The following is an 11,979-nucleotide window of genomic DNA, read 5'->3' as shown; positions in this document are numbered from 1 at the left end:
TGCTGCTGGGTTGTTGCCCTCCTACGGCCTCCTCCACGTCTCCTGATGTACTGGCCTGTCTCCTGGTAGCGCCTCCATGCTCTGGACACTACGCTGACAGACACAACAAACCTTCTTGCCACAGCTCGCATTGATGTGCCATCCTGGATGAGCTGCACTACCTGAGCCACTTGTGTGGGTTGTAGACTCCGTCTCATGCTACCACTAGAGTGAAAGCACCGGCAGCATTCAAAAGTGACCAAAACATCAGCCAGGAAGCATAGGAACTGAGAAGTGGTCTGTGGTCACCACCTGCAGAACCACTCCTTTATTGGGGGTGTCTTGCTAATTGCCTATAATTTCCACCTGTTGTCTATTCCATTTGCACAACAGCATGTGAAATTTATTGTCAATCAGTGTTGCTTCCTAAGTGGACAGTTTGATTTCACAGAAGTGTGATTGACTTGGAGTTACATTGTGTTGTTTAAGTGTTCCCTTTATTTTTTTGAGCAGTGTATATATATATTTAACTCAGCAAAAAAAAAGAAAACGTCCTCTCACTGTCAACTGCGTTTATTTTCGGCAAACTTAACATGTGTACATATTTGTATGAACATAACAAGACTCAACAACTGAGATATAAACTGAACAAGTTCCACAGACATGTGACTAACAGAAATTAAATTATGTGTCCCTGAACAAAGGGGGGGGGGGTAAAAATCAAAAGTAACAGTCAGTATCTGGTGAGGCCACCAGCTGCATTAAGTACTGCAGTGCATCTCCTCCTCATGGACTGCACCAGATTTGACAGTTCTTGCTATGATTTGTTACCCTACTCTTCCACCAAGACACCTGCAAGTTCCCGAACATTTCTGGGGAGAATGGCCCTAGCCCTCACCCTCCAATCCAACTGGTCCCAGACATGCGCAAGGCCTTGGTGTAACGCTCATTCCTTCGACGATAAATGCGAATCCGACCATCACCCCTGGTGAGACAAAACCGCGACTCGTCAGTGAAGAGCCCTTTTTGCCAGTCCTGTCTGGTCCAGCGAAGGTGGGTTGTTGCCGGTGATGTCTGGTGAGGACCTGCCTTACAACAGGCCTACAAGCCCTCAGTCCAGCCTCTCTCAGCCTATTGTGGACAGTCTGAGCACTGATGAAGGGATTGTGCGTTCCTGGTGTGCCAGGTTGTGCGTTCCTGGTTGTGCCATGTCCAGTTGTTGTTGTACCTGTCCCGCAGGTGTGATGTTCGGATGTACCGATCCTGTGCAGGTGTTGTTAGACGTGGTCTGCCACTGCGAGGACGATCAGCTGTCCATCCTGTCTCCCTGTAACACCGTCTTAGGCGTCTCACAGTACGGACAATTTATTTCCCTGGCCACATCTGCAGTCCTCATGCTTCCTTGCAGCATGCCTAAGTCACGTTCACACAGATGAGCAGGTACCCTGGACATCTTTCTTTTGGTGATTTCATAGTCAGTAGAAAGGCCTCTTTAGTGTCCTAAGTTTTTATAACTGTGACCTTAATTGCCTACCATCTGTAAGCGTTTAGTGTTTTAAGGACCATTCCAGAGGTGCATGTTCATTAATTGTTTATGGTTCATTGAACCATGAAACATGGGAAACAGTGTTTAAACCCTTTACAATGAAGATCGGGGAAGTTATTTTGATTATTACGAATGATCTTTGAAAGACAGGGTCCTGAAAAAGTGACGTTTCTTTTTTGTTGTTGCTGAGTTTATCCATCTCTCTCAATGTAAGCCTGCATTGGTTGTTTGTGAGTGTTGCATGGAGATTTAGTGTCAGGAGTTCTTCAAAAGCCTTAGTGAGTTGACAAAGGACAAGGTACTTAAAACATATAGACCGTTAAACTCAGTCACATCTAGTGTGTGGGAGGAGGGGTGTTTTGTAGAAAGGATGATCACTTACTGCAAAGGAGAAGGCTACAGATCCTACACCTCGCTCAAACGTGCCAAGTCCTATCTGTTGTAGGGTGATCAGTGTGGAGGAATCCCATATGTGGACATAAGGCTGCAGGGGCTGAGAGACACAATTAGACGTATAGGACTTGATGATAAGTGTGACCATTTACAGTACATAGATTTAGTAAACATTTTTCATTCATAAATTGCCTCACCTTGCCATCCTTATCCACCCCAGCCGTCTGTCCCGACGCCACCCGCACCTTGTCTGGATGGATGGTTAGACTGAAGGACAGACAAATTGTCATTTTTACACAGCATCACTTTCTTTTCACTTGACAATCAATTCTCGCATTTTGCTTGCTCAACAACAATTTGTGTTGATTTTGTACAGTTTGTTGTATTTTGTACACATGCCAAACAAACTTGAATTATGATATGAGAGGTCATGGTTCAATGTGAGCCACTCACCAGCGGACACAGTCTGTGTGTTTGCTGTAGTGGCGTTGAGTGCGGTTGTTGATGTGGTACAGCACCACCACACACGCGATGAAGTATACTGCCTCCCCCGACGCCAGCAGGTACAGGTTGGCTCGGCAGTCGCGCCCCCGGTAACCGTAACTATGCGGCTCCAGTCAAGGTGACATCACTGAAACGTCTCATTGGCTGATCAGTCTAAAATCATTAATTCAGCCTAAAGCAATTTCACCCACAGCTACACCCATAATAATTGTTGATTTATGGGTGACACAACTTCCACTGACCTGAGGAGCGGATGGCTTGGCTCAAGGACATTAGGGAATTTACATACATTTCTCTATCTGACTCATGGGCAAAATGGACTTAATGGCTTTCATCCAATAAACTTTGCACTATAGGATATCAAATATTCTAAACAACCATGACTGGGATTTAAAAACACACAGTATGTTGCTAGATCAAAGCCCCATTGGTCGTGACTTGTGGGAGGGACTTAGGAAGGATACACCCAATCGAGTTCCAGTTTCTCTACAGGTGGCTCCATCCTCAGGTCATCGTAGTTCTGGATGTTGGAGGGGACGTACATGGTGATTGGTCGGCCGCGGATGAACATCTTGATTGATTGACCTGTCAGCCAATGACAGATGAAGAAACATGTATGACAAGACTGGACCATGGATACATATTTGTACATCTCCAATTGCTACCATGATTCAATATGAAGTTTCGCAAACCTATCCTCAACCAAAGCCTTGGTGATGCTACAATATCTACACCACAAATCACATTTAGATCCTAATTCATTCAATAATGTTAAGTCAACAGTGCAGTGCCATTAACCTGTATGAATCCCAAGCCCAAGTCTCAGACCTGCATGTAGTTGAATGACATAACAGTTAACACATAACATCCCCTATGATGTCTCGTACCTTGGGTTCCTCGTCTCGATCCGGGAGAACCTATGAGAGGAGAGGAAGAGACAAATAAACACAGGGATCCGAGCAGAACTAGAATCACAGCCGATTGCAGCAGAGCAGATCCTGCTCTGACATTACGGATCCACTGGGACCAGTTTCAGAGCCGCTCGAATGTGATCTATGAGCAAACCAGTGGGTTGGTTTTCCAACATCAGGCCTGGTCACCTAAACCAGTGGTTCCCAAACTGTGGGACGCGCAATTGTTGGTCAAATCCCCAAAAATAAACATCAGAGCCTGACAAAATGTTCAACAGAGAACATAACATACTGTTTTAGGGAGGTGGAAGAAGAGGGATTGTCTGAGTCGTGTCCTAGCTTAAAGCATCCTGGGTATACATTATAGCTCAATAACCAGGTGAATCTCCTCTTGAAACGGACTGCAATCTGGGACCAATAACGTCTCACACTCCAATTTAAAAAGGTTGTGGAGTGGAAAGGTTGTTGTTTTTGTTTTTTTACACGTGTTGTGGAAGGTTCTGGTTTGGGATGTTTCTGGTGAGAAAAGGGGCTTGACCCATCTCCATGTCTCACTATGAAAAGGTTGTTAGTTGTTAAAACTAAAAAAGGCAGGGCCCACGCCACAGGTTGAAGGAGCATGGGAGGGAAAGTCGGTACAGTTGAACTACTGGAACTACTAACTAAGTTATTATCTAGCTCTTGTATTAGTCATTGGTGACAGTACATGGAATTTTCCCATAGGCCTGCTTCATACTGTTCCTGGACCCTGTCGAATCAAATCAATGACAGACTTTGATTGGTTTAAAATGTAGAGGTATTTCCACACTATTGCCATTCACATTTCCAAGTATGGACATTCAGTTAGGATATAGTGAGTTAAAAACATTTTAAAGACCTGGTTACACTTTTACAACCCTCTCACGATGCAGAAGAGACAGTTGCAGAAATGACCTAACTCGTGTTGAATTCAGGCAGACCTGTCCCGGGCCAGCTCGGAGAGACAGTGAAAAAACGGGAATACATCTAGCCCTGGCAAGCTCACAGAAAGAGAAAAAATCTATATATATTTTTTTGAAAACTGTCCTTCTCGGGTAAAACAGTCATCCATCATCCCGTCAGGAGTCTCGGAGTGCTGCGGCAACATGGTTAACCACAATGGATGGCTTTCCAGGGAGAGTCCAATGGGAGCGTCCCAACCCAGAACGGAGTGGCGGGGCACTAAACAGACACTCTGTGTTTAACATCAGGAATGGCTGCCGCGCTGCCTCATAAACACGCAAGTGTAAAAAAGTTTCTCTGTGATCACAGTATGATGAGGGATATTTCTGACCAGGCTTATTTTAGTTTGTGGCAGAGGGATGGACTGTGGTGGACTCTGAGTGACCTTCGAGCCTAGAGACAACTAGAGGATGGGATGCAACGTCCAGTGGCCAGTCACTTTTTACGACTGTCATTATTATAATGTGTAGAGTATTAGTAGTAGTAATATTGTTGTTGTTGTAGTTGCAGTACGCTCCTAGTATATACAGACATAAGCTCCTTTGAGGCTCACTCCATGCACCCTTTGTCTAGTAGAAACCCCTTGTCTTGTGGCTCACTGATCAAATTTACAGACTATTATGCTAATCGGATGGGCGCATCAAACTGATTTTCCGCCAATTGAATCCCCATTAGGTCCAACTGGTAAAAACACAGAAACAATCAAAGAGGGAATGTCCTCTTAACTCGCTCTGGTTTAGGAATGAGTCCCCATTATAAAGCTAAACCAGACTTCAAGCCAACGCTCATAAAAGCTACTATCTTTGACATCTAGTATGCAGTTTCGTGTCCCCAACTAAAGAATGGGAAGTTAACACATCAAAAATGAGATAGCCTTTCAGCCTATAACTATGTTTAAGCATTTACAGGCCCCCTAAATGGAGGCTATGGACACATTTAATAATAGGTAGAATAAAACACAGGTTAGCTGGAGCTGTTATGTACGTATGGGCTATTCATCCTATCCAGATCTGGCCTGCAGTCTGTCTGTGAGTCATTTAAGCCAATATAGAGACTATGGTTGGATAATACTTTGTAGAGAGTCTGGAGAGAGTAGTGTTGTTGGATATACATTACCTGCACTGGCGATGAGATCTTTGGTCCGGCTGTGAGAAAAGAAAAACAACCATAACTGTAAAGACATTATATCCAAGAGACTCTTTCAGACACTTGGACCAACCGTTATATTATACAGTCTTTGGGCCCAGCTTACGCAACTTGGGAAATCCTAAGACTTTTCAAAAGGAAAGGAATTTTATTATACTAGAATAAAAGGGCACTTGTTTTCCAATGAGTGACTATTTAGTGAACTATGTTTCTGCGGCCGTAGGAAAATGAGATGTGGCGATGAGTTTGAAAGCAGCTCTTGCTAATGGATCAGATGGGCCTTCTCTCACCTCTCCAGACTGGGGGATCGGGTGAGGAGGTTGGCCGAAGAAGCTGCCTTTTTGTCCAACCGCTTCTTGGTCTTCTCCTGGGGGTCCTTTGCCAGTTTCTCACTGTTCCTGCGAACTCTGGACAATGAGGATAGGGAGTCTGTGTAAGAGGATTTATGTGCAGGGTTTGAGACAGACAACCACACTTGTGAACACAAACACATACTTGCGCAGAGACATGCACACACACGCGCTCAGATGAACTATGAATGTGTGTGTTTCAACGTGTATTCTATGTGTATTCTATGTGTATTCTATGACGGGCCAGAATTGTCCTGTAAACCACAACCATTTTCCTGACGATGTGCTCAATAATCAGAGGAAATTGCCCTCGTCATGTGACAGGGATGTTCGAGGTATGTAACAGGAAGTAGAACTAGGAAGTGAAACCCAGCTGACTCCCTTCCCCTGAAGCCTGTGGCTCCTACTGATTATACACACACTAGGTACATTATGTAGACAGCAAGTATGTAATGTAACTGAATAGCCTAGTTCATATTAATAGTTTGGATCTGGATAAAAGTACTTCATAACTTAAGACTTCCTATCCATAGCACCGCTGGCTCTCATGGTGTGTGGCATGATAGAGCTACCTAAAACATATGCTATTAATCAGCAATAGGCCTCTTCCAAGTCATAACTAGCAAACAAAACATCAACACACACACAGAACACAAATCAGAGGAATAATGTAGCAATTATTTTGTGATTATGGCGCGGCATGCAGCAACAACAACAAATCTACCAATGAAAAGCCCCCATTGAAATGTCCACATGCAGGAAATCATGCTGAATCAATCCATGCTTGAAGGAGGAGAACTTTGTTAAAGGGTGACGCTCAGGTTTGATCATCAGGTTAGTGTGGATTCATGAACACAACCCCAGTGTTATTGTTACACAGTGTGAACTACTCAACGTGTGTTTAACGGCAAACCCCAGTTGTTCTGAGCGCAACCCTTAACACTGATTCAATGTCTTATCTGTAGGGCATGGAGTTTAACTATGGTCCAGAGTTTTTCCTGATCAGATCATATTGACGGGAGAAAAAAAAAAAGAAACTACTCATCTGACACGCATAACTAGGCTTCCACTTCTTTGGGCTAAGATCAAGTTTTAGTTCTAGACATAACTAGACTGTGTTTTATTCATTTTTATAGATATGCGCTGAAACGGCTGCTGCTTGGACAACGCGGCCATTTTGAAACGCTGTATTCTAGATCCCCACATCAAAGAGGTGTTGACATGGCCCCCCCAGCTTATCCCAGCATTCACTGCTATTGTATACACAGGGCTGAGCCGCATGACCCTTAACACCTTTTCCACTGTGCTTGATTCTGTGTGTGTGTGTGTTGCCTCTCAAGGACGTGTCACTCAGCATACGATGAGCGCTGTCATTATGAGGGCACAGAGCCTTATGTTCCCAATCACCCTTATTTAGCCCCCGGCTCAAACACATGGAAAAATAACACCGCAGCCGGATCCAGCGGGAGAGAGAACGTAATGTATACTCCCCAGTCAACAGTCTACCACAAACTGATTCATAGATTAGAGTTTTGACACTGGGGGTCTGTAGAAGCACAAGCATAGAGAATAGGAGATTTATCCCCAAAAGCCATGCAATCAGGCAGGAATAGAGAAGAGGAGAAGGAGACGATAACGCACAAGGGTTTATTCTGGCCCTCCAGGATAGTGGAGAGAGGTCCGCTCCGGGGGCTGGGGGGCAGGTCCTTAGGGGGGACTGGGGACCCCGAGATTGGGGTCTGGCGGGCTGAACTCAGGCTCTCCGTGGAGCCATTGGGGTCCTGGAGGTCCTCTCTCTGGAGGCTCCTGATGGTGGTGGGATGGATGGGCTCCTCTACAGAAGACGTCCTGCTCAGGTCCTTTTCCTTCTCCACTTCCTCATCATCCTCTTCAAGCCCCTGGATGAGGTGGAGCTTGGCCTGGGACCCCTCAGTCAGAGAGATACCCTTGGGGAGGGCATCTTCCAGGGAGAGGCTCTGGATGTCACTGGTGAGAGCCAGGGGGACCCCGTCTAGCCCCTGGTCCTGCCCCAGCGGGGTGAGCTCTGTTTGGGTAGCCCGATCATATGTAGGGGCCTTACACATAGGGGCTAGGGATCCATTGTCCCCATAGTGACCATTCTCACCTTCAATGTTGTTTCCCACTTGGCTAGAGACACACACAGTGTAGAGTTGAGAACAACAAGTAGAAAACATCATACAATATCAAAATGAATCCAATAAGACTTGACCATTCAAGTTGACAGCTAGAAATCCACATTCTGGTCACTAAGTCCAATGTCTTGACTGAACAAACGATGCCCTATTTACACACGTTGATAATCTAAGAGCACTATCTTTATATAGGTCTCTCCTACCCACACAGTCCCTCTGTGCTGGTACAGTACCTGGTGGCAGGGTGGCGGGTGCCATCAAGGGCCGAGCTGGACGACAGTTTACGAGAGCTGGAGAAACCATCAGAGCAGAAGACTTGGTTCAGGACACGGGCCACTGCAGGGTTCACTGAGGTCACATACAATAAGACACAATCACACACATTGAGGATGGACATGGCATTGAAGCACAAGACAATGGTCATAGGGATGGGATAACATTCCATTTTATTAGATTCTATTCGATTGGCTTCGGGTACTGTAGACTGTTTGACATTAGTCAAACCAAGTCGTTTAAGACCGCGATCTGATCTAAGGTGTGATGGTTGGCCACCCACCTGCGATGAGCTGCTGTTTGAGCAGGGGGATCAGCTGGTCGTGGAGGCGGAGCCTGCGCAGCGCGTCGGCCAGTGACGACTTGAGCAGAGTGATCTCGTTCTCCTGCAACTGAAGGCGCCCTTCCATCACTGACAACCGGTCTGGGTACTCAGCGCTGCTGCCTGCCGACACATCATCTGTGCAGGTGGACCAAGACAACCAATCAGGAGATGGTATGGAACTAGATAGAACTAGACAGTCTGGAACTAGATGAACCATTGGTAAATGCTAAGTACGGACTAGGACAACCAATGAGGAGCCTATATCCAACTCCATGATGTCATGCCATTGTAACTCCCACAGAAGTGGTATAAACCAAGCAGTAGCAATGCGTACGCGGAATACCGTGAAAGAACTGTAGAGAAGGGAGAACTTCAAAAGATGGGCACACTTAGACATGACCGCAGTGAGTGTTGTAAATACTGCTAACAGCCCACATATCTTCCTCAAAAGAGACAGGACACACATTGTCCATGAAGGTGGGCCTGTAAAGCCAACATTAACGTGCCCATCCAGCACTGTTTATAACTTAAAAAGGAGAAGATGAAAGTGTCGATGAGTTTGGACAGAAATGGTTTATTCACTTCAATATCACAAGGCTTTGATGCTGCTTACTGACTGAATCAAGTCCCATTTTTTTATCAAAAATAAAGAAGGCAGGAGACCATTGCCATTATTAGGAGAAAAGGAGCTAAGCGCATGTGTTTCTGGTTCTCTCGACCGTTTGCAATTTCCAGGGGCAGCCTCGCAAAAAGGAGTGGAATGTTCTAATTGTTTATCATCAGGTTGTGTTTAGGGAACAAGGTTTAGCTCAAACGGTTGTTAAGTGTCCGCAGACTTACTTTCTCTAAAGTAAGAGCGTCTCGGGCCTTTTCCATTATAATTCTGTCTATGTCCACGTTTCCTGCGAATTTCCTGAGACATGGCAGTCGGAAGACTTGTTTATCATCAGGTTGTGTTGAATGAATAGATTTTAATCTGTTGGGCTATTAATCAATCACCACAGATTTACACTTTCTCTGTGTGTACAACATGTTGGGATTAGATCTATTCTATCATTCTGTATGTTTACATTTCCAACTGATTTCCTCAGAGGTGAAAGGGAGACAGAAGGCATTCCAGGGTGTCGCAATCCATGTCATGTGACTAATGATCAGACCCTGAGCCAACTGCAGCTTTTTTTCATTTTTTTTCTTCTTTGCAGCCTATACAACTTCCTGCTTTGGTTGGCAACATTTGTTCTATTGTGTGTCAGTATGTATGTGTGTGTGTTTGTTTTTACTATCCTTGCGAGGACCAGAAGTCCTCACAAGAATAGTAAAACAAGGACAATTTGTGGGGACATTTTGCCAGTCCCCACAATTTCACTGGTTCCCACAAGAAGAAAAATGCTATTTTAGGTTTAGGGATTAGGTTTAGGGTTAGGGAGTTAGGGAAAATAGGATTTTGAATGGGCATCAATTGTAAAACAAACGTTTGTGTGTGTGTGTGTGTGTGTGTGTGTGCGTGCGTGTGTCTACAGTTCCCGGTTGGAAAATCCCCTGCTTCTTCTATCACTTTATGAAATACTTCCTCCTCCCTAAATTGGACACATGTTGCTATGGTAACCATACCGACCAATGACCACGCAGTCCAATAAAACTGTCATGTCTCCCTGGGTCGGGGGAAAGATTAAGTCGTCTGATTGATTAAGAACCTGATCATGGATAAATAGACTGATTCTCCGGGTCTACTTTTGTAAAACGTTCTATGACAATAACGTTTGAATTGATTTAACAAGTACACAGTCATCTATAGGTCACCTGACATGTCAAAGTGCATGGTGGTTTGAATTACAATTACGTATTCTGTGTCATGCATATGGATCTGTAAGAATCTCGATGATGCACTTAAAAAACAGTGTTTCTGTGGGATGAAATGAAAACCGACCACGTGGGTGTATCACCATGAATCATGTTCCAAACATGCCTTAACAGCTCTGCGATCTACTGGGTTGAAGAGGCTTATATACCTTGAGAATCTGGCACAGCGGGTTCATGTGATGCAATGACTGATACCAGGCCAAACTGGCATCCAGTGGGTGTGGCTTCCGTTCTCCAAAGTCCATTCCAAGAGGACGCACACGACTGTCAGTTAACGTCAACTAGGAATATTGCCACATTCTTCCTCTCTTTCTCCACCTCCTATTCCTCCTCCCCCAGGCCTTCCCATGCATCATATCCAAGTTGGGGAGCTTATCGTTTCCTTTATTGTGTGAAAGTGACTCACAGATTGTTACTTTCCCTTCCTCCTTAAAACCCTTTACCTACTGTCACTGCAGGTGATATAGCCTATGCTACTACTCAACCCTCATGCTGACACAAGCACTGTAGCAGTCAAGCGATCGTCTAACAGTCATTGTTGTTGATAATAAGTATTTATAATGCAAGTGGGCTTATTCCCTTTTGAGGATTGAGGAGAGGAGTGGTTCTGACTGAGTGCCTCTCACCCACTTACTACTGAGCACTCGGCGAGGCGTTTCTTAAGAACGTCTAAAGCCACTTGACTGTTTCGCCTTGCTTAGCTCGTAAGGCAAAAACAACACTTTAAACGGTTGGGTAAGAATGCAGTGGCCAAGCAAACATGCAAGTCCTCCCAAGAGGAGAACCAGTTTGGCTTATCGGCTTGAAAGTACGAATATATCCCTCGCCTTAAGGCCCGACAAGACTGTTTCGCTTTTCAGAGACAGACGGATTCCAGTGATGCCTTCATTCGATACACCCACACACTCAATCTCTGGACCAGAACCATGGCTCCACTCCACACACACAATGGGGTCTTTGAGGCTTGCTGGGAGGGAGTCTCTGTCTGCTGTCTGTGTTCAGACGGACTTGGCCAACCGTGTGCAGAGCCAGGCCTCTCACTACACACACACACACACCACAGAGACAGAACAACAACAGCAATGGAAGAATACAGTGACATTTCACCCAGTATAATATTAAGGAAATGAGAGAATGACGCTAAAGAGATATCTTCCAGTTATATTAACATGACAGTAGTAGAAGTTTTTTGGATTCATTTAGGTCTATACTTTAGAACCATAGCTATATACTGTATATCTAAGGCTCTGGTTAAAAACGGCGTGTTAGACACTATGCCATGGTTTTGATACATTACCTACAGTACACATATTCTCGCCAGTTGAAATTCCACACTTTCAATGTAAAATCAGAGGCAAACTTTTTTTTTTTCATTCTCTCAACTCCATGAACTTGGTCATGATGACATACACAGGCAAACATGACTTCACACACACTTGTTTGAAGAGGTCTTAGAATTTAGCGAGGAGAGTAAGACTACTGTACTCTAATTAAGGATAGGAAACACCTGACTCAAAAGTGGGTGAGGTAGGGCACAATGTCCACTAAGGAATGTTGA

The 11,979-nt window shown here is 44.8% G+C and overlaps 1 protein-coding gene across 2 annotated transcripts in view; it reads right to left on the bottom strand.

Moving 5' to 3' along the window:
• The window catches only part of LOC139416180 (EMAP like 3), a 31,106-nt gene that overhangs the window by 6,866 nt on the left and 12,261 nt on the right, over positions 1-11,979 (bottom strand). The window contains exons 3-12 of one of the 2 annotated variants that reach the window (XM_071164538.1): positions 8,520-8,696; positions 8,197-8,311; positions 7,452-7,958; positions 5,751-5,867; positions 5,431-5,459; positions 3,310-3,339; positions 2,887-3,007; positions 2,372-2,521; positions 2,116-2,185; positions 1,908-2,018 (exon numbers count right to left, since the gene is read on the bottom strand). In XM_071164538.1, the coding sequence (XP_071020639.1) occupies positions 1,908-2,018; positions 2,116-2,185; positions 2,372-2,521; positions 2,887-3,007; positions 3,310-3,339; positions 5,431-5,459; positions 5,751-5,867; positions 7,452-7,958; positions 8,197-8,311; positions 8,520-8,696 (1,427 nt within the window). The remainder of the gene's footprint in view (positions 1-1,907; positions 2,019-2,115; positions 2,186-2,371; positions 2,522-2,886; positions 3,008-3,309; positions 3,340-5,430; positions 5,460-5,750; positions 5,868-7,451; positions 7,959-8,196; positions 8,312-8,519; positions 8,697-11,979) is intronic. The other variant, XM_071164539.1, reaches the window with a different exon arrangement.

This window comes from Oncorhynchus clarkii, chromosome 9, assembly GCF_045791955.1.
Source record: "Oncorhynchus clarkii lewisi isolate Uvic-CL-2024 chromosome 9, UVic_Ocla_1.0, whole genome shotgun sequence".
NCBI classification, from domain to species: domain Eukaryota; kingdom Metazoa; phylum Chordata; class Actinopteri; order Salmoniformes; family Salmonidae; genus Oncorhynchus; species Oncorhynchus clarkii.
Note: the sequence above shows the minus strand (reverse complement) of the source record. Positions and strands in the feature narration are given on the sequence as shown.